This window comes from Drosophila serrata, unplaced genomic scaffold, assembly GCF_035046125.1.
Source record: "Drosophila serrata isolate PLE 108 unplaced genomic scaffold, ASM3504612v1 contig_272, whole genome shotgun sequence".
In the NCBI taxonomy this organism is placed as follows: Eukaryota; Metazoa; Arthropoda; class Insecta; order Diptera; family Drosophilidae; genus Drosophila; species Drosophila serrata.
The window spans coordinates 10,576,967-10,600,577 of NW_028257170.1; the positions used below are offsets into that span (position 1 = coordinate 10,576,967).

Consider the following 23,611-nt stretch of genomic DNA (forward strand, 5'->3'; position numbering starts at 1 on the left):
CAGACAAAAGGAGCAGCAACTGCCGTGTCGGAGCATCTGCATAATTAATTTGCGAACTGGATGAGAGATGCACCGAGCACTGAATGTATGGAAAATGTAATTATATTTGCGAGGAAAATCGCCCTGCGATGTGCTGCAGCTGTCCGCATTCAATTAGGAACCACTTGCTGCTCAAATGTAGCGCAAGGCTGAGTCCTTCTAATTCGACAAGCCAATTTGTAGCCAATTGCGAGTGCAACATCAGTGGCATCACGGCAAAAAGCTGGTGAAAAAATCAAGTTTTCAACAACTCGACAACTATGTAAGTGACTAGCCAGCAGCACCAACAACATCGCTTTGCTGCCTGTAACAACAGCGGGAGTTGCTCCACATTGCAATTGAATTATTCGTCAGGGGCGACTGAAATTGCAATGGAAAATGCGCTCACTACGTACAGAACGAGAAAAAATGCTACTCTCATTTTATAGAAATGTAACTATACTATTATTTATTATTCTTTTCATTGAAAGAATTACTTAAAATGTTAAGTGCTTAAAGTCATGTCTGATATATACTTTGAGGAATGGGACACATTCCTAAAGATCATTTCGTTTTCCCTTTATGTATATATTTTACTAAACCAATAGAGAATTAAATTTAAGTATATAAACTTTTGAAGAAAAACTACTATATTTTTTTTGTGCGTGGAAATCCAGCTGCAACAGCAAACAACACTTCAAAAGCTTTTGTTAGGCTCCATGCGTGCGTGAGGTTGGGGGTTGGGTTGGGTTTTTAAGGGTGGTTGTGTGTGTGTGTGTGTGAGGGTCGTGCATATTTCAAAACTAACAATTGTTATTGTTGTTGTTGTTGTTGTTGGATGGCATACTGCTGCAACTATCGCTTTTGTTGGCTTCGCTGCTAGAGGCTAAAAGTTTTTTTGCTCTGCGATGGTCCACTGAAATTGATTACCGATAACGCCGAAAAGGATAATGGACTTTTGCTGCTGCAGCTGCCGAAAAAAAAAAAAAATGGAATAGAGGCGAAAAAGAACTGGTCGAAGCGAAAACTGAAACCCAACTAGTAAATGTGTGAAAAGCAAAAAAGGAAGAGCAAGGAAAACACAGGCAAACCCCGGAAAAGGGCAAACGAATTGGGGATTGGTTCTGGCCGTAGACAGCCAGGATATCCAGCTAACGATGGGCATATGCCGGCAAGTGGCAAGAAAAGGCGATTATGGTTAGAATGGCCAGAATGGAAGGACGAAGGGGGATGGAAAATCGGGGTGGGGTAGGGGTGCCAAAGGGAAGCCTCAGCACACACGCTTGTTAATCTCCACAGATATTGGAGTGGAAGATGAAACGCCGGACCAAAGTTTGCCCATATCTTCACCCCTTTGGCCGCTCCTGACCAAACACAATTCACTCGAAAAACATTTGCGGAACAAAGCGAATAATTTGCTCGGGTTATTTGTGCATAAATTAAACCTAGAACCTGTGTGTGTGTGTGTGCGGTTGCCTGTAGAGTGTGTGTGTGCAGAGCATTCCACACATAGCTCATAATTATCCTGGGGGCAGGAGAGGTGCTGCTACGTCCACATTTGCTTTTGGTCACTGACCAAAGTGAGCAAGATTTTCCCGTGCATTATCTGCTAACCAAATGGGAAACAAAAAACCGCTGAGAACAAAGAAAAGCTCCGGAAATCATCGAGGGGAAAAGGGAGCAGAGCGAAGGGATCGGTGTAAAGCGGACTTTTGGCAATTTATAACATTTTGCTCATTTACTCATTGCTCATTTTGCCACACACACACACACTTTGAGCTGAGTCTGTGTGCGGTAACTTCCGGTGCCATGAAAATGGCGCCAGCTAGCGCAAAAAATGTAATAAAACATGTTTAAAAAACGAGCAAACACAAGTGAAGTGGCATTAAGCAGGAGGACAAAACCCGGCGACAGGGCGGTGGGTTGAAGAAAATGCTAAATGCAAAGTGAGCACACTTTAAGGAAAATGTATTTAAATTTTAATTGAATCAATTATAGATTAAGAAAATAAAGTATTTAATAAGTTAGAGTTATAAATTTGTTTACAATAAAATAAAAAATAAATAAAAATCCTGTAATTCTATAGACAAGCGGTATATTTTTGAAGTATATTTTCAAGCTTTCAAAATTATTTCGTTTATTTAAAAATGAAGCATTAAAAAAATTGATTAACAATAACTTTTGTTAAATATTTCTTTGATATTATAGATTCTTTCAGTTCATTAAAGGTTTTAAAATAATAAATAGAATAATTAACAAAAGAAGCCTACTGTGAAATGAACAAACTTGCAAATTAATCTTTCCTATACTATTACTTTAGACCTGAAATTATTAAATAAATACTAATTAATTTAATTATTTATATTTCTATAAATAATTGTTTTTACCAATAAAGTAAAGTTTTTCACTCTAAAATGTTAGCCATTAAGAAAGCCAAACCAATCCCTATAACTAATTTAATAAGATTTAACGGTTATAATAAAATAATCAATGTTTTAATAGTATTCTAGAGTAAGCTTAATTAATCAAAGTGTATTTTAGAGAAGGGTAAAGGGAGGGGCTTGCCAGGGACTACAAAAACACAGCGTGTTTAACGAGCCATTTGCCGCTTTGGCGCTGAACTTGCTAATTGAATTAGAGCCGCTCGCTCGCTCGCTCAGTGGCTCCTTCTTCCCAGGTTCACTGCCAGTGGATGTGGATGTGAATGTGGATGTGGATGTGGATGTCGACGTGGATGCGGATGAGAATGTCGATGTGGATGTGGATGGAAGAGGACCAAGAGCAGGATGCGCCGGCGGCAGGATGTGAGCCCTAACAACAACAAAGACGGGCGGCAAATCGGGAGCAAAAGCGTATTTGGTTGCTAAACGCTTTGGCATGCCGCATGCCTCAGGGGCTCACCGAAGGACCCTCCCTCCGCCGTCTGCCACACAGCATCCTCCCGCTCGACAGCATCCACCACGCCCGCAGGATTCAATTAAGTGTAAGTGCGCCAGGCACATATCCCCGCCATAAAAGGACCAGCTCGAGCAGGACGAAGACGGCAGAAGGCCGGCAACAGTTTCCCTCTAATGAGCAGCGAACGCTCGACACCCGCCAGAAACACAAAAAGGAAAACTTGCAAACTGCCGGATGCGTATAGATAGCCATAGTTATCGGGTATCGGTTATGATTAGCCCAAGCACTCGATGCCGATGTCGTAAAAGCACAAACGCTGCCAGTATCTCCCCTCGATTGGCACTCAATCGAGAAGGATATGGCCGCCAGCAGAGGGACAGGCAGGCGGAACTTCCGCGATGGCACACCCAGCATCCCAGGACTATTCGGGGCAAAAGATGATGGAAATATTGCCCAAGAATACAGCCAGCATATGCTTTACCCTTTGCAAATTATAATTCGTGTTAAACACACTTTAATATACTTTAATATTAAGTTAGCAAAGTTTTTCTTCTCGTTTTGCATACCAAATTCTATTTAAAGTTTAACTCTTGTACTCTTTATTTTTAGAGACCAAAAGTAACATATTTGTTTAGAGTCTAAATAAAGCCTTTAAGCCAGCAACTTCTTAAGATGGCATTCAATTTGCCCCAACTCCTGCGAACGACATTAAGAAAGCAAGCCAATATCCCCGGCCAAATCAGACACATCCCAGCACGAGCAGCAACAATCTTCCCACGCAAGGACAAACAAGGACGAGCCGCCCACTGATTTCGCATAATAACTTTGTCTCGTCGCCCATCGTTCATTGATAAAAATCGCAGTCGAGCCTCGCATCCTTTCCCAGTCACATCCTTAACTTTAACTCTCGTCCCAGAGGCAAAGGAGAGACACGCCCCTAATAGGGAAAGTGCCTAACTTGTTGTTATTTATGGCGCACATCCAACTCTATGTGGAAGTGTAATCGATCGAACGCAGCGAAACTGCGACAGAAAAAAAAAGTTGAACATGTAATGAAATTATTCCCTCACAAGAAAAACTTTTAATTAGTTATAGCAAATGATTATTTGAGGAGCTGCTACTGCCAATTGCAAGTGCGTGATGCTACGCGTGGTCAAAAAAAAAATAAAATAAAATGGGAATAAAAGTTCACCCTGTTTCGATTTCGTTGGGAAATTTATCAAACGCATTTTCACCCGAAGGCCAAAGCGCCGAAAGCCGAAAGTGGAAAATTGAAAATTGTTCGCAGGCCAAGGACGGGGCTATTTCATTATTAAATTCCGAAAGTCCTTGAGGGAAAAGGGACGCGGAAGGGGGAGTGGGCTGGTTGACATTTGGCTTTGGCTCGTTGACTTTTTGTGTATGGCCAAAAGAACAAAATAAATGAAAGGCGAAGGCAACAAGGAAAAATGACTGGAAACCAATCAGCGTGAAAATTGCTACCACCAATACACACACACTATGTTACGGACAAAAACGTGTTCGAGTTATTCTTTGGGGCATTTGTGGTCTTTAAATTGAGTTGTGCAAAGTCATTTTCTCGACACGTGGCCAACTAATAATTGAAGATTGTCAAGAAATTTCGGTTGGCGGTGAAGGTATATCGAAATAGGGCTTAAAGCATTGATATAAAAAGGCCTACGCGGCGTATGTGCTATTTTGAGTATATATTGTTTTCAGAAGTAATTTAAATGAGACAGCTTAAAATACGCTAAGTAAAATTTTGTATTCATTAAAATGGCTTACCATAAATAACTTGGCTAATAAATTAACTAGCTTACCCCTTTGTTGTGACTTTAAACTAAGGTTTTCTTTAGCACTTAAAGCTCTCCAGAACATGCTTAGGACTCACTCTTACAGGCTTTTAAAATTTTATTTATGTTAAATAATGCCGCCGAACTTTAGCTAATATTCCTAGGAGAATTCTTAGGTGAACTCTAAATAAATATAGCATTGATTACGACCTTACACCTAAGCTTTTATAGGATGTATATACAATTTCACTCATGGATACTGACAAGTAACTAAATTAAAAAGGACTTTTATAAACTAATCAGTCCGAGACATGACAGGATGGGATAATTCCTGCCTTGGTAGCCATGGAAAATTTCACTTAACGCCAGAAATAGATATCCACAATCAATCACGCGATTGATGGTTTCTCACCTCGCCTGGCCCACGTGGCGTATGCGTAACGCTATTTATAGATAGGCAGGACGAAAATACAAAAAATGCCTGAACAGACGAGCAGAGCAATGTAAACAAAGCCCGTGAGCAAAGAGAGATTGAGAGAGAGTGAAAAACAGGACGCAACAGTGTGATGCGAACTGTGACGTAAAAGCGGGCGAAGCGGCGGGAAATTTATTTATTTTTGGGTAACTGCGCCTGCGCCGCCAACTGCTAAACTGTTACCAGTATTTAACAGGCAGTTTTAGCAGCATTTCGCTGCTGCCACTGCTACTACTGCTGCTGCTGCTGCTGCTTTTGGCCATGGCAACGCTTTCGGCCGAAGCTCAGTTCAGTTTTGGCAGCGAGCGCAGTTCGACGTTGAAATTTGCGGGCTGCCAATGATGCCACGCAGAGAAGCCACGCGACCGAGAAAAGCCAGAGAAAGTGTTCAGCAAAAATAATATAATAAAAAAATATCACAAATTATTCCCGCGAAAAGTTAACACAGAAAATAGTTTTAAATAAAAAGTTTAATAAGCTATGAATTAGCTTTGTATCAGTGCGAATTCAAGTGAGTTCCACTGTCCTGGGTGTTGAGTGTGTGTGACCAGCATTTATTTGCGATGCTTGAAAATCAATGAAAGTGAAAGTGAAAACAGCACGCACACAGACACGGACACGCACACAGCTGCTGCTGCAAAACACATACACAGGGAAGTGAGTGAGTGAAAGAGAGCAAGAGCGAAGGAGGAGAGTTTTATTTTTGACGTCATTAATTCGTAAGTGTGTGCGCTCGCTGAGGTGTCAAATTTGGCAAATTAGCCTGACAAATTGCCAGCAATTAAAGCCAGAGTTTTTGGGCCAACACTCGCACACACACACAACTAGCAGGGCAAACATAAAAAGTGTTGCATAACCTGCAGGCGCCTCACAAACACCAGTGCATCCACGTGTCCTTGAACGTTTGCATAAGCTGCGCTTGCTGCTTGTGGTTATGTCGTTGTCAGTCAGCCAGGACATGCACCCATCCCATTCCATTCCACCTCCCCTTATCCCCTGGCATTGGCACATATTTTCGCGAACCGAGTGTGTTTGAGTGTGGCAGTGTTTATCTTCCGCCCGCAAGCATAAACAAAAATTCATGGCACGCCATAGCAGCTTTGTGGAAAAAATGGAACCCCTATGAGAGCCACCGAGTGACTGAGTGATGACTGGGGAGCGGTGCGGTTCGGCGAGCAAACACACATTTCTAGGTCGGGTCGCATTTTTAGGGTTAAAGGTTGCCAGGGCGCAGGTTGGATGCCATTTATTACAAGACCATACACGGCGAGAAAGTGATAACAACACCAAAGTCATCTCAGATTATTAATTGTACAGTAACATATTCAGAGAGATGATCTAGAGAGAAACAGATGACTTAATACTTAGAGAAGTTTATGAAAATAATAATAAATTAAAGTTTCAAAGATGACAAATTTTCTATTATTTATATTCTTTTTGTAATAGTTGATAAAGGGAAATAGTGAAATTTCTCCACAATGAAAACCCAAATTAAGTGTTGTGATTATAAATTTATAAAACTTGTACATTTACATAACTTTTTAAATATTTTTATAGCACTCCCATTTTCTTTGTGTGTACCCGTATATGTGTGCAAGAGTTTTCTAGTGTAGTTTTTGCGTAATTGGGTTGAAGCGAGTTGGACGAGTCCTTGAACTAGTGCGCCACATAAGCGAGCATTGCACGAACCTGCGTCACATGTCCTTTAAGCTGGCGCCCCTTTAAGCCAGGTTTTCCTCCGATTTTCTCCCCAAGTTCACCCTTATTTGGCGAATTCCCTCGATATCCTTATCCTGATAGTGCACATTAAGAGGCAGCTGAGACAGCCCAATCGTTATCGGGTGCTCGGCGTTATTTACGAGCTTGTGCTTTGGGACTTTAGAGTCGAACCCTTTCCCTCCACAGCCCATTAACCAAATTGCCCCAAAATGCTCAAATGTTTTAAATTATTTAAATGCCACAAACCTCACAGATGAGCACGACGGCTGCAGGGGGGACAGAGAGCGGTCGCAAGGCCAGTTGAAAACTTCTCGGAGGCCGCAAAAGATGGCAAACAAAGCGAAAGACCTTGGCAAATACCGAAAAAGAAACAAAAAAAAATAAATAACCAGTGTAGAGGCCATGGGCCATGGACCATGGACCAAGGGCTATGCCAATGCCACGCCTCCCCTCAGGCGACTCATAAATCTTGCTTAGCAACGCTCAAGTGCCTCCAAATTTTGAGGAAGGGGCACGAAAATCGGACGGGAAATCAAGGGGCATGAGCATTATAATATCTGCGGTCCGAAAAGTTCGCCAACTTGCAAAAGGATTTCGTCCGAGGCTTATATGCGGCATTTTAATTATTTTAAATTGAACAAAACTCAAATTGGGCAGCCTGACCAGACCCACAATCCGGTTCACTGGAACGTGGCCAATCTGAATGGCGGTAATATAATTATTCCGGCTGCCATTTTCATTAACAAATCGAGAGTTATTGAAGCGGCCATTTTTATTTTTAATTAAAATGACATTTGGACTTTCTGACGAGGGTATCGCACTAGTTGGAGGGTATATTTATTGAGAGATCCTTTTCCTTTTCGTTTGAGAATATTTTATTACGTTTTTAGAGAAATATTAGGGGTGGGATTTGTACAGCTCAGATTATAATTAGTATCATTATTTGAAAATATATTTCTCTTCTATTTTTGCTATCCAAAATACATTTTTTTTAATGTTTTTCGTTATTTATTTGTATAGATACTTTAAGTTGCAATTAAATAATTTTAAATAATATTATTGGCACGACATAAATCAAGTTATTTATTTTGTTTATTTTTTTAATGAAACATGTTTTGCAATTTTAACGATGATTCCGTACTTATTATAATTTTTAGACTGGCATAATTTAATTTTATAATCTAGGCAAAAAAAACTAGATTAATCACAAACTTTAAGGATTATCATAAACTTTTTCACAGCTATATGCTTGAACAGATAACAACTAAAAGTTAAACATACTTGTGAATTTTTTGCTTGGAAAAGTTTCCTACATTTCCGTAGAGCAAAGAGGATAATTAAAAGTCGGGAAACTCGCATCATGGTGACTTGGTCTTTAATTGGCAGTTTCTTTTCCACTGGCAGAAGTAGTTAATAACTAGTGGAAAAATGATAATGCCGACGCGGTGTATATAAATAAACTGTGGCCATAAAAATTTAATCAACCGTTTTGTATTAATCTCTTTAGTGGCAGAGAACCGGGAATTACGGGCACAAGCGATAATATTTATTGTGCCCTGCATAAATTCCGTAAGAACCAAGACAGCGATTTATTAATTGCAAACGAATTCCATTTACAAAGCAGCGTCAGTTAAAAGGGGAATATAACAAACCTCTACCTCAAAACAACAACTTTGTGGGAATTATTAAACCTTCCTTCAATATATAATATATATGTATAAATATGCAGGCTGTAATCAAACTTTAATGGGGATCAAAATTTGTATTCAAGTTTTCGCATTTTCAAATAATTAAAGGGATTAATTAAGAGGCTCAATGTGAATACATTGGTTATGTTATGTACTTTCGTTCGTGAGCCTGTAATATCCTTTGTCATGCATTTATATGTATTTTCCTTTTTACAGCCATTAAATATTACAAAACATAAATTGAGCACCCCCCAAATTTCCTCAAGGCTTCCAAAGTTGTTATACAGGAATTATCATTGAAATTTAATTCAATTTCAGTTGATTCATTCCATTCAGTCAAAGTTTATCCATTCGACACAACTTCTGCCAATCAATAATGAATTGCGAGAATGGTAGCCGGAGGGAAATGCCGAATTGGCCCATTGAGCAGACATGGGAAATTCGAAAATAATTTGCATAAATTATCGCAACAAAGCCAAAATGGCGCTCGAATAAAAATTGGACGGAGGCAAATATTTTTGGTAGAATTTAAATAAATGCCATAAATAAATTAAAATTAAAACCTAAATTGCATTGAGGCTGTGTGCGTTCATCTGTGTGCCTATTCCGAGTGCCATTCTCTTTGCCGAAGCACTGGTCAATCCGATAAATAAACAAATTAAATATGCACATTTAAAAGGCAATCAAAAGCAGCGACAAATTCCTAGGTCCCAGCGTGGGAATACAAAACACAACTACACCTAAAACAGCAGCAGATGGCATGTGTCTCTGCCCTGTGTGTGTTTATCCTGGCGGCAATAACAAATTTGTGTTTTATCTGTTTTATATGTTTTGTGTGTAATTCAGCATTCGAAACGCAAACTTCAAATAAAACTGTGAATTATATTACTATTAAGTTCATCCATTCAATTTCGGTGCTAACCAAAATGCGCGACTAGGCGTATACGTGATAAAATCCAACCAAAGCCAATCCATTAAGGCAGCCAATTCGACAGCCAGCATTGTTGCGTCTATTAATATGAGTAAGTAAACCATACAAATTTGCAGAATATAGTATATAAAATACCTTATACCTTCATAAACAATAGTTTATGTTAACTTAAGAGATGGGTTAGATGTATGTTTGAAGATTTTATATAGCATACTTCAGATGTTTTGTAGTTGAATTCAACTTTCAATATATTTACTTTTGTGAAACTCATTTCTTAATTATTATATATATATAACATTTGCTCTAACAAGTATTTTTGGTTACATTTTACCTCTCCTTGCCAGTTACATCTATTTCAACAGACTTCCCAGCTTGGAAAGGTACTTAAGTTGGCTGATTCTCCCCCATTCAGCTCGTTCTTTCCCCCACTTAAGAGTGCATTGTTTATGTAAATAGTAAATTAGTGCTTGAAAGACCTTAATTGAAAGTCTTTGTTTGCCAGATACTTTATCTAGACAGATTGAAACAAGTAACCTGTTTTTGAGGAGACCCAGAGAATTTCATTACTGACGGATTATTGATTCATGGAGATTCATGGAAGAGACCTACTGACAAATATCTGGTTAAACAATTGTCTGCCAAATCAGCAATTAAAGTTCGTTCATCAAGACGCTTATTCAATTATGGGCTAATGTGCTTGTTACACAATTCTCAATGCGTGTACCTCAAGCTCTTGCAAGCCTCAGCCGCACAGACTCAATTAGGAAGCAACACTTTTTGCTAAATTTACCAAAATACAATGTAATTCAATTTTCTTAAATGCTGCACATTGAACACCGGACGGGACTGTGAAGGATACAAACTGAAACAGGCCAGAAACAGAAACAGAAACAAACTGAGACTGAGACTGAGACAAAGACGAAGACCTAAGCGCATTAAAGTTGGATCCTTGACAGGCGCGGGGCAGGACAAGGCGGAAGCGGAAACGGGAGCGTCGGAGAGGAAACAAAACAGAAGCCGAGAAAATGGCAAGTGCGGGCGAAACGGAGTCCTGCCCGGATTTACTTGTCAGAGTTGTGCCAGCTTTTGTCTGCCAGTCAAACTCCTCAGAGCTCAACTCCGACACCACCACCCGACTGCCGTGCGGTGGCCAATGTTTATTGCATATCAATTAAGAGCTAGCCAGGAGCCAAAAGCCAGGAGACAGGAGCCAGAAGCCGCTCTGCCATTTGCAAGTTCGACACCCAATGGCACACAGAAAAAAGTAACATCGATTTTGGTTTCAGCAAACAGAAACTTTGTTTCTTAGAAATTTCAAACACTAACAATAAGTAAAATTTTATAAGAACTTTTTAGAATGAATGTATATTTCATTAAAATGAATGCTCTATTTTACGGAAAAATTAAATCGTATTCGTTGACATTTACCCCAGTAAAAACTCTTACCTATGTGATTCCTCTTTCTAATCAAAAACTTCATTCACTAAAAGGGGGTGAATATAAAATTGGGGACAGAGACGATAGCAAATCATACAAATTATTTTATGTGCAGGCGAAGAGGATCAGGACCCGGCAGACCAAGCTGAGGCCGCAGAACGTGCCGAACATTTGTGCAAAACTTTGCAGGATTCAAGGATGCGTGCAGCTGTGTGTGTGTGTATGTGTTTGCATTTGAGTTTGTGCTGGGAATACTAGCTGCTCGCTGCCTTCTGCCTGTCAAAATCAACTTGAGCGTGCCATAATTTCCACGCCGAATGAGTTCAAGTAGAGCTGCCGCATCCTCCGGCCAGCTTTTGCAGCTGGAGCGGCTTTTCCCAGCTGCTATTGCTGCCACTCCTGTACGCTATGTGTGTGCCCCTCCTTGAGTTTTCCCGGGGCTGCCGCGCACGTGTGCGCAATTAAAAATGCAGCTTGCGGTTGTCGGGCAAATACCCAACGCCCAACCCCGGGAAACCCCCCTTTTAGCCAACTGCCAACTGACTGCTCCAGTGACACACAAAGCATAAAGAGACTTGAATATGTGCCGCACTCATTTGGCCGGCTTTTCAGTTCAATTTGTTGTTTGTCTCTCCGCTCTGGCTGTAATTAAATTAATGCCCGAATCGGGAGCACCACGGCGTATACGTAATTTCAATTTCACTTTTTACTCGCCTGCACCGCAAAAAGCAAAAGAAAGCCAATAGGAAAATAGAGAGGGAAACAAATGGGCATGGGCAGCCAGGCAGCAACAAAGCAACACCAAGAGCCGAGAGGAGCATTCACCGCCATCCAAATCCCTGACCTGATTTAGCAACTTCTGCCCATTCTCCTCCAGCTGCAGTTTCGCTGGATGGCAGTGTTTTTCCTTCCTTGGCGCCTTTTTGTGCAGCATTGGCTTTTGCTTTCCGTTTAGTTACCTCTCCCATCTGCTGTTTACTTTTTATGCCAACTTTCCATTTTTATTTTGGCCCGAAAAAAATGTCGCCCGTCTGTCTGCAAGCCGAAAAGGCAACATTCAGCAGCCAGCAGCCAGCATTGAGCCTGTGAAAATGCCCCTCTGTCTTCCGTTCCACTTGCAAATGGCATTAGAACATTTCATTGCTCGGCAGCGCAATGGAAACGTGCCCAAGTCCATGTCCTGGCTTCGGAAGAGGAGCCAGAGAAGGAGCAGGAGCTGTAGCAGGAGCTTCTCGTAGATTACAGAGCTGCCCTGCAAAATCTATTTTTAACAATTTGCTGCCTCGGGAAAGTCGTCGCTGCGACGTCATGTGCCAGCGATTAGGGTCAGCGGGAGAGAGTTCTCGTCCAGTGAAAGGGTATTAGCAGGATTCCTTGGTTTTGTTTAAAAAGGATTAGAAAGCTAGACAAAACGTTATCATTACTCCGAGGAGAAAGAAAGAATTCTAGGGAATTTTTCACACCTCTTCTTGGTTGCTGAAATGCAATTTATTTTAATCTTACCTGTTATTTCTTGCCTTTCATGACTTTAAAATGCTTAGAATATAAATAAATAAAATAAAATTAAAATTTTAAATTACATTTAAGACCGGAAAACTCCCTGCCTCTCGCCCGGATATGCATAAATAGTTGTATATACATTTTTAATACAATCGATTGCATTATTTTAATTCAAGCCAGGCAAGTAATTTATGCAAAATCCATTTCCCGGCTTTTCAGGGTAAGCCAAACTTCACTCTGGAAAATTCTCTTGCTTTTCCTGTCCCGATTGTGTTTTTGTTGTTTTTTGCCCGGTTTTGTGTGTTGTGTGTTTTCTGCTTAGTCGAGTGCAAGATCAGCTAACTTCAATGGCTTCAGAGTCAGGGGCTCCTGCAGCTGGGACTGCGGGAAAAGCGAGAGCCCGGGCCATAAACATAAACTTGCATTATGGACGAGCAAATAAAACTGCAGCCAAATGACACGTACAACTGCCACAGATCCGTGGGATGGGGCGCAGAAGGGATTTGGGTCTCGGTTGATCGGGGAAAATCAGGGAAATCAGGGAAAACCGGCACAAATGCGGGACCGGACCGGGGGGGACGAATTCTGGGCGATTTACTGCGACTTTGCTTTCGGTTTTTATTTTGCTTTATTCTCGAACGCCTTTTTCAGGCCATCGATTTTGCCAGTCGACATTTTCTCTTGTTTTTCCCCCTCAAGAAGAAAATGCGGAAAAGTGTGTCAATGAAATTGGTGTTGCTTTGCCGCTGTCTCTGCATTGTCAACATTTTGTTTTTGTTTTTTGGTTTAAAGCCCCGCCAGCTGATGATAATTTGTGGTTGCCAAATGGAATTGAAATTGTATATGAGAATGGAATCAAGTTTGGACGAGATGCCACACATACTACATTTTGGGAAATCAAGCTGGTATCTCGTACCCATAGTGTATTTAACATAATTTAATGAATTGATCAGGCGAAAGGCCTTTGTGTTGGCAACAATATTTGGTCAATTTCTCGAACTGATTGCATTGATTTCTCCATTTGCCACGTTGCGTATACGCAACCAGCCAGAAATACGCACATTATGTATGCCAAACACACACGCACACACACACCCCCGTAAGACACACACCCCACACATATACATACATATGCAAATATTATGACTCAAAGGGAAGGACGAAGGCCAATAAAATGCAATTGCAAATTTATACAAATGTCTTCGAATTATTATTGTGTCATAAACGAGTTCTGGATACGTTTCCTTGTCGTTCGTCTCATTGTCGTTTTCTCTGTTTAGTACATATATATATGCCTGGCAATTTCAATTTAATTGTTCTATTTATGTGAGCGTGTGCCCTGTGTCTGCATGCACTGCAAAATAGTCTAGGGACCTAACTAAATTTAACGAATATTTAGTGTCAAATTTTTTTATTCTTAATATAAATACCTACCCATTCAGAGAGGGAATTCAAGATCTAACTGTCAGTTAATTTATTACAAAAATGAGGTAATAATATTAATACTAATATTCTAAATAGTTATAAAGAATTAAAGTCATAATATAATAAAACATATTCTCCTCATAATTCCTACAAATTTGTTCTAGGAACATGTATGTAGTTACTTATATGAAAGATGATACAAATCATCCAAATTACCACCGAATTTCTTCAAGTGCATTTGTGTTTTGTCCTAGTTCGTTTGGGCTGTTGTATATGAATTATGGCAGGCATACGCAAATGGCGTCTTTGCCAGCTTCATCGGCTCCTTTTGTCCTCTGTGTTATGTGTTTATTTTTATATGCCGGAGGATTTGCCCTACCCTCGACGTAAAGGAAAAGACGTTGTGTTAATGGCGACCATATCCTTATTACATATATCCTGTCGGATTGCCCTGGCACGTTTCTTTAGCAGCGAACTGGCTCTAATAAAGCTCCAGGACCTGCCCCATTCTCCGCTCACAAATCCCCTGCACCAGATGCCCCATTACGCACCACAAAGAAGCGAAAAACAACAAACTGGCAATGAGAGAAATTTTCTTTTAAACACAAAAGTAAACACAAATATCCAAACACACCCACAAACACACATAAACAGATACAAATACAGAGGGTCCCGCAAATAAACAAGTTTTTCACAGAGAGAGAGCGGGAAATCTGCCAGGGTTTTTATAGCCACAAAACAATTTGCTTTTATTTATGATTACACGAGGCCCCGCAACAGAAACAGAAGCAGCTACAGAAATATTTATTTATTCGGTTATAAAATAAGCTCCACTGAATTTACAATCGAATAGTGGAATTTTATTCCAAATGAAATTCAATGAGAGGAGCACAACTGCATTTAAATCGAAATCAGCAACCGGAAATATATGCTATGCAAAGTAATGTTGGAGTAAGAGGGTTTGAATTACAGAGAAGTGCAATGGACAGGCGAAATTTGATAGGATATAAAAAAAAATAAATATTTAAATAACACTATAATATAACACAATAGAAAAACCATTCCTCTTTTTAGGTAAAAATTAAATTATTTACTTTTTACATTTTAAATACAGTAATTTACCAGACAAAATTTCTTAGTCATAAACATATACATATATATTTATTTTTCTCCCATCTCTAAGAACTGAATAATTTGCATACGTGTTTCCCAGTTTGTTTGTGTGGTTTTCCTTGGACAGAAGGACTTTCCTGCCAACATCATTGCCTCAACTCGAGCTTCTCGTGCTGAACTCATTCCGGAGTCATAAAGTTGGTCACATTTAAATTAAAATTCAACTTTCGCACGCCTCGAGTGGCAGCAGATGCACTGCAGCAGGTTTTTTCTTTTTGGGGTGGAGGAGTTGGATGGCTTTGGACGTTGGTCTTCGTGGATGGAGGTTGGAGACCGGGAACTGCAGTTCGTAATGAGACGCTGCACTGCTGGGAAAACTCTTTTGCCAAATTGTGTTTGCCCTGCTGATTGCCGTTAAAATGTTGGCCAAAATGTTGAAAATAGAGTCGGAAGCTCCGCTCGAGAGATGTCTTTAACAGGCAAAATGGGGGTAAATATTTAATTATTTTTCATGTTAATTTGTACAAGTTTTACAGATGTTTAGTTGCGGTAATAATCACTTGAAAATTGTGTATTTAAGTATAAAAGCATAAAAGTACAGATTATCTACAGGGCCCCAGAAATCATTACAGTTTCTAAAACCATTAAAGAGGTGTCTAAAAGTATGCAATGATATTTGTGTACCGAATTCCTTTTATTTTGTTTGTAGCTGTCTTTATCGCTCTTTCTAAAATAAAGAAAATATATTAAGCATTTTATTCGCTATAATCGATCGTCTCTTCCCTGGAACAACGAATTTCGTTAAAGCACCCATAAAGCACCTTTTGCGGATGTGTCGTGTCTTTATCGCTCTTTCTAAAATAAAGAAAATATATTAAGCATTTTATTCGCTATAATCGATCGTCTCTTCCCTGGAACAACGAATTTCGTTAAAGCACCCATAAAGCACCTTTTGCGGATGTGTCGTGCCAGCAGGCTATGGTAATTCCGTATCATTATCGCCCCAACCCGCCCTGACGGAATTGCCTAAACACCTCTGCCACTGCTAAGTCGCATCGATTTTGGTCGAGAGCCGGTTTTCCACTTTTCGTAGAAGCGGCCTCGAGTGCTGGGGCTATGTGCTAGGTAATATGTGCCGTAATAGCCTATCCAAAATCGATTTGGGCCAAAGCAGCCGTCTGAAAGCAGCCTCTTCAAACGAAAATCCACCCTGCAGGACCCCCATTTCGACCTGCCACGCCCACAATTTCATTTAATGCATGCTTAAAAGTATGCAACGCTTATTTATGGCCACATTTTTGCATATGCATACGAGTGAGTGTGCGTGCGGCTGCGACTGCGGGTCCCTGCGAGTGTCTTTGTGAGCTTAAATCTGTGTCAACGGCAGCTGCAACTATACTGTTCTCCCCCATCCCATCCCTACTTTTCCGCCCATTTTCCCTTCCGCCCACCTGCTTTTCCTTCAACCAGTTGCACATACGCCGCCATTGTTGCCGTAGCTGCAGTTGTTGCGGTCCATGTTTGTTGCATGTCGCGTTGACATTTTTTCCCCCTAGTCCTCGTCCTCTGCCCAGTAATTCATATTCCGTCCGAAAGAGAGAAAGCTATATGCGAAAAGTTATCAGATGCAGTCACCCGTCACGACAACAGTTAAAAAAAAATACAAATTATGCGCAATTAAATTAAATACAACTTGCGTAGCTCCCACTAAGAAGAGTGTAAATGAAATGCGAATATGTTCCATGCAGCGGGTATGGAATTTTTTTGCTCGCAATTCGCAATTTTCAATTTAAATTATTGAAATTACAGGAGCGGAAAAACGAACGAATTTCTTTCGGTTCAGGGGTATTTAATTATCATAAGCTATATACATTTTGCTGGTTCCATTCGGTTTTAAAAATGTGTGATAAATGTTAAAGAAACCATAACGAAAATCCCATTAGGCTTGTAGGTTTCATAAATAATAAGCATTGTTGGTTTCCCATTTTAAATGAGAGTATAAATCAGCACTTTAATCATCTCTATTATCAATTAAATAATAATGAGTGTTAAGTTCATAAATTTCAACCAAAAACTGACAAACTGCAGGAAAATCAAATTATATTTCAGTATATACAGATTATGGTGTTGCCAATTTTGTTGAATAAACGAATAAATAAATTCCCAAACACTTGATATTCAAAAGAATATTTTAATTCCATTGACAATATTCTAAGAAATAAATATAAGTGACACAATTGGTGAAAAGAAAACAAACTTCCTTTGTATTTACCATTAAACTTTGAATTATGCCTTTTTAAATTATTTCGTAACTCAATTTCAAGGGGAGAACCCACAATTTAAATAATAAAATGACTTTGCTCTGGGTTTTAGTTTATTTCTTTGCCACACCAACGCTGAAATTTTATTTGACTTTCGGAGAGCACTTCTGGAATGTTTCCATTTGCCGGGGAAAAGTCAGAAATAGCAACCCAAATCGATGGCATAATTCGCAAAGTGCGCCAAACAACAAAGAGAGCAAACTAAAAGGGAATGCAGAAAATAGCAATCAGCATATGCAGAATGAATGGAACATAAATCCCCCCGCAGTCGCTTTCCCGGCCATACCTCGCGCCTTTATCCAGCTCCTCCCCCTCTTGGCACGCCCCAGCACCTTACCCGTTTTCATGGCGAGGAGGCGGAAACAAAGGAGCCTGCGAAAAAGAACTCAAGGATACGCTCTCATCAGATCGCACAGAGCGAAAAAAAATGAAAATAAAGGACGAAGTAAAGTGGCGAGGTACTTGAGCCATGCATGTGCTGCAATGTAAGGATGCCAGGAGTCGAGGGATGCCAGGGATTCGGGGGGATGCGAAGCCACAAAGCAAACATATTTTCATTTTAAGCGCTTCGGCATAAGGGAAAACTCATTAGAGCGCTGCGAAAATAACCAGGAACCCAAGACGCCGTCTAAAAGGCTGAAAGCCAAGAGCGCAGACAGAAAGACAGGAGCAAGGATGTGAAATTGAAAATTTATAATATCCGTTTTCTGGCAAAGACCTGAAGGCGGGGTGCTTCCTTCAATCACTGTGTTGATGTTTTCATGCGGCAAGTTATCTATGAACGGGATGGAGTGCAGCCACTCCTAGGCAATGAGGAATCTCTTATTTTATTAAAAACTTAACAAGCAAAAAAGTTACCAAGTGCCAGAGCAAGGACCATTAGACCTCTGTGTATGTGCGAGTTGTCTCGTCGGCAGTTTCCGTTTCCTTGCCATTGCAGCGGCATTAGCAGCACTCAAGGACACTTTTGCCGGGCGGAAGTAGACAAGCAAACTTGCCGGCAACCCAACTCCTCCTCCGTCTTCGCATCCTGAGAAAATCCAACATTAAGTTAATTTGCAACGTGCTTAGGGAAGAGCTGAGAAAAGTATGCTACATTTTTCTCATCCCGGCTTCCTGCAGCATCCCTTCTTTCCTGCCCCCCTCATCAATGAGGTAATTCCGCGCTGATTTGCTGCGATTGGAAGTGCAGTCACGGCCTGCAACTGGAACTTGGAAACCCCAACACAACCCCTACCCAACATCAAGACCCCACTGCAGATGACTTCCTCCAGCCAGCTGTCCTTGATTAGGCCATCACACACAATGACGAGCTCACCTGCGAGCAAGGTGACATTACGTTGCAAATTGCTCTGGCACTTTGTCACTCGAAGGTCGTGCATTGAACCAGCTTTCTCAACGTCACAAGATTGAGAACCTGAGATTGATTTTCGGCTAGTCGAAAAAAAATCTAAACGGCAGCTTAAAGTTGTCGCAATCAATCCTTCTTTAAGCTAAAAGTATTGGTAAAGTCCCTTAAGCTCAGATAAGAGATCGGTATATCGATTCTGTGTCGATATGCCGGTCATTAGCAATATTTTGACATTGCAAATACTTGCCATAAATCGATAGTTTTTGATATATCGAATATAATCCATGCTTAATTAATTTAAATTCTTATTATAAATAAATTGCACAAAGTGATTCATAAATTAAACATTTCACCGATAATTTTTGATTTTTTTTAATTCAATGAGAAATTTTGTATGTCTATATATAAAAAATATATATATATTTGTATAACTTCTGAATTTAAAGTAAATACATTCAGAGTAAATGAATTCAGTGTAATTAAAATAATTAATAAACATTAAAGAAGCATAAGCATACATAAACACAATGAAACACATTCATTGAATTACGTTTCCTCATTAAGTAATATATTTAAGTTCACAGAAAGCTCTTGAGCAACGTAATCATAAGTAATTAGTAAAACCTCAACGAATTAGTCCTCTGGGCAAAGTCCTTACCTAAAAGCTCTTCAAACAAAAGTATACCCTGTGGAATGTGGAACAAGGCCCCTTGACACCGAAACAAAACTCTCAAAAAAACATGGAAGCATATTCCATTTGCAGATTGATGACAATAAATAAGAAACACAATGGCGTCCATCCGTTTGCTCCAGATTCGTTCCGCTGACTTTTGGCTAATGCCCGCTGACAGTTATGAGTGACAACTACAGTTGCAGCTGGCGACAATTACGACTTCCGCTGGAAATTATCCATTAGGTTGATTACGAGAATTAAGGGGGTCGTCCGCCCGCCTGTTTGCCAATTGGGAAACGGAACGTGGCCAAATTAGGACGAACTGGGTGGACAGGGGACTCGGTGCAACTGCAACTGGAGCCACAACAACGGCGCTCGTGATGCGGAAGTGGCAACGCAAACGAACTAACCAAGAGCCACTTACTTACGGCCATAAGCCACAGGAGTGGGTGCACAAGGGGCGGGAGGAGCTCGAGATGCTGGAGGAGCTTTGGGGAGCTGTAGGAGGAGTTCCTGCCGGTTCCTTACGCGCCTTTTGCTATTTGCTCAGTGGAAAAAAGAGGGTTAAAGGAAGTCGTGGACAGACAAATGGCGGCCCGCGGGGCAAGCTCCCAAAACTCCCTCACACTCACACACTGTGCAGCAATGGCTGCTCCTCCATTTTGTTATGCACGCCGCTGCTTCACACTTCCTGCTCGGCAGCATGACTCCTCCAGCTTCTGCTCCTGCTCCTACTTCTGCTCCTGCTCCCATTCCTGCTCGTGGTTCTTCTCCTCGGGCACCTTATCAAGTGCCATTTTTCATGCAATGCTGACGCCAACGCCGTCATCGTCGTCGCTTTGTCAAACCACGAAGTTATCCATGAAGCCCCCGAGCATATTGTCTTGCTTTCGGAGGCGTCATGGTGTTGCTGGGTAGTCTCCTGGTGTCGCTTCTCTTATTCGTTTTTTCTCACACATGCAGTGCAGTGAATCCTGGATCCTGGATCCTGGACCGCACAAAAGGCAGCAGAGCAGCCCAGCTGGATGGAGAATCACCCGCTGCTTTGGCTTTAGCTTTGTCTTGGGCGCACGCAAAAGTGGCTTTGTTTGGTCTATGCACAAGGGAAAAAAGATACATAAATGTAACTTTTAAAGTTAAACTACATACGGTCATCAAAAAAATGTTTTTAAATTTAAACAATTTCCAAAAATCATCAAAATATTACACAACATTATTTATTTGACTCGCAGTACAAAGAATAAATTCTATTTGCAAGCAAACATTTATTTTTCCCTGTGCTTTTAAGTTGTAACCTACCTTCGCTCTCTTGGTGTTTCGAGGGCCAGGGGATTTGGCAAAAATCGATGAAATAATCTCTGGCTAATTGGTTGAATGGGCAACTTTTGCTGGTGACTCGCCACCGCCGCTTCCTGGCCAGAAAGCGAATGCCCAGTTGGGTCCGTTTTAAGCATTGTTCAGCCGGCTGACCTCTTTAAGCCTGTCGCACCAGAGCCTCCCCGGAGTCCCATTGCAACCACTCGGATGTGCTTTGCATGCTCCAGTTACTCCAGTTGCTCCAGCTCTCCAGGTATCCCCACCTAGCCTCCATTCTCCATCCATTTTTCACCCAACTTCGCCTGCAACTCGAATGAGTTCTATCAGCACCTGGCCCCGGCCTCTCCCGCTTGCCAGTTCAACTTTCAGCATTAAATATGTGGCCAGGACTCGCAACTCTGGCCCGGCCCGCTTTATGGAAAAATATTACACGGAGATTTAAGTTTTTGAGTTCTGGCGCTTAGCCGCCATTTACCTGGCCGCCAAGGGTTGAGCCAGCCTGGGATGCAGGATATTATACCAGGGGCAGGGGCAGAGAGCAGGGAGCAAGGCTCACCATTGTTGCCTCCTACCTTTTTTCCCTTTTTGTTTTTTGTTATTTTGTTGTGGCAGCGCTGACACAGATATTATTGTCTGAAATCGTGTGGTTCTGCTTCCCAGACGGGGACTTCCTCTGAATTATTTTTCCGCCATTTTCGCTTCTAATTTAAGTGAAATGTTGTTTCGCCATTGTGGTTTTGTTTGTTTATACATATTTATGTGTGCTCTGCGGTCTCTGAATCTGCATATATAAAGTATATATATATTTATATTGTGATGCTCTCTTTTTTCATGTTTCGGCTGGCTTCCCATATTGTAATTTTTGCTGCCCTCCCGCCGTTGTAGTTTCGCATTGTAATTATTTGAAGTGGTTTTATCTTGCGATGAAAAGCATTTAAAGTTGCGTGGAAAACACTCCCTAGAGAATGGTGACTATATACTCGAAAAAAACAGCAGGGAGTTCAGAAAGGTAAGACCCTAGATGGTCGAGTTCAGCGACTTTTGTTAAATTAAAACATTTCCCTTTCGGTTTTGCGTGAAGACAAAGTTCGGGGTATTATATATTATAGATTACAGTATTTTCTATTGATACACCTGATGGAAAAATTCACAGTTGCAGTTACCTGAAATCCACAAGGACGTGGGAAAACGCACAGGTGACGTCAAAAGATGAATCTTGGATTTATGTATCTGACACATTTTGTTTATCTGGCAGCCAGAGTTCCGGAAATTGTTTGCCAGTCAGAGGAGAAAACTGAATTTCCTTGGCATCTTATTTGACACATTACTTGTGAGGATGTGAAGTACCTAGTCTAAATATCAATTAAATCATGAAATTGGATTTTTTACTATTATATTTGGAGTACATTTAAATCAAATAAAAATATATATCCTTGAATAAAACTTTTGATTCATTCTTATAAATAAAATTATATTTGTTTTGCTTTAGTTCGTTTTATTTTCAATGCTTTAAGTTATATTTTCGATCATTTTCTTGAGTTTCCCTCATGAACAATAAACATGAGAAACATGCTATTCCATAAACTATAGAGAATGAAACTCTTGAGGACCCATTCTCGACATTCTAAACATCTTTTTGCTAATAAAACTTTTGATATAAATTGTAATTTAAGCTGACAATTTGGTATTTGCATTCTTCTCAAGTGTCACGAACTATTAATCCAAGAGGAGTGCCACTGGGAGACAGTTCAATATCCATAGTTGGACAATTTGATGGCCGAATAATGGGGAAACGCCAGCCAAAATGTACCATTCCACATTGGCTACAAAGAAGAAATTCATGGTTTGGCATTTCCGCAATTTCAGATGCCATTTTATTGCCATAATTCAAGGGGCAGTAACTGCAGTTGGCCGCTGACCACAAACTGCCTGGCCGCGTCAAGCTGAGTTATGGCCACCGATCGCATCTGGAGGGAACCTCCCAAATGCTCCTCCTCCTCCTGCTCATGCTCCTGGTCCTGCTCCTGCTCCTTCTCCAATTCCCGAGCACGATGATTGCTTGAGTGCGTGCGTGCGTGAGTGTGTTCGGCTGATTGATGGCTCCACTTGGCGCTAACTAAACGGACTCTCCCACCCTCATCCTGCTGAGAAATTCCCATTGTGCCGATTTTGGCCAGAGGATGCGCCTCAGACAGAGCTGGGAAATTGCTTTGGCCATTTCCCTTGCCTTGTCGCTTTTTTTGTTCGTCCATTTTGGGCGCTTAAATTTAATTTCCCCTGCGTTGGCAGCTCCGCTTTTGAATTCGGTATTTGCATTTTCCGGTGCGAGACGAGGCCCAGTTTCCTTTTTGGCTCAGTTAATGAGCTGAGTGAGTACTTACACAAAATTAAGTGTTGTCCCACTTCAGTCTTCGGCTGACTTGGCAAGTGGACGGGGCCAGGGAGCAGTGGAAAGTGGGGGAGTGAAAAGCTCACACACACGGACACAAAGGAAATGGAAAAGCAGCGAACAACACAAACAAGAAGTCGCAGCGACAACTTGAAGAAGGAAAAGTCCCGTTCTCGTCCTCGTTCTTGTTCTCTCGTTCTCCAACTTGAAGTTTTCCCCCTGCCTTCTCCCGCTTGCTTTCCTCTTTGTGGAAATCATCATAAAGTTGGAGATAAGTTTTCTCTTTTCATTATAAAAAAGTATAAGGAAAAACAGTTTTTGTTTAGGGGGGTAGGATCAGGAGATACCTATAGAAAGCTATAAATACTTATACTTGTGTACAACTGAACCTTATTGTACCTTAAAAAATATTTAAAAAATTTATAAACATTTAGGTGTCTTATAGATCTTTCTCTCTTGAAAAACATATACTTCTTTTAGAATATAAGAACTCTATAAAAAGGACACAGCTAACTCACACTTTATGGACTCCGAAATGCCATCATCTCACTGTCAACACAGCA

The 23,611-nt window shown here is 40.8% G+C and overlaps 1 protein-coding gene across 8 annotated transcripts in view; it reads left to right on the top strand.

Annotated features, from left to right (window-relative positions):
- Positions 1–5,382: 5,382 nt before the first annotated feature.
- LOC110189854 (uncharacterized) overlaps positions 5,383–23,611 on the top strand; it is a 46,809-nt gene continuing 28,580 nt past the window's right edge. For 4 of the 8 annotated variants that reach the window (XR_015271908.1, XR_015271909.1, XM_020960072.2 and 1 more), the window contains exons 1-2: positions 5,383–5,695; positions 9,438–9,613. Coding sequence is in view for 6 of the 8 variants with exons in the window: in XM_020960072.2 (XP_020815731.2) it covers positions 9,610–9,613 (4 nt within the window). In the remaining 2 variants the exon portion in view is untranslated. Of the gene's footprint in view, positions 5,904–9,437; positions 9,614–23,611 lie in introns of all 8 variants that reach the window. The other 4 variants (XM_086833697.1, XM_086833696.1, XM_086833701.1 and 1 more) reach the window with 4 other exon arrangements.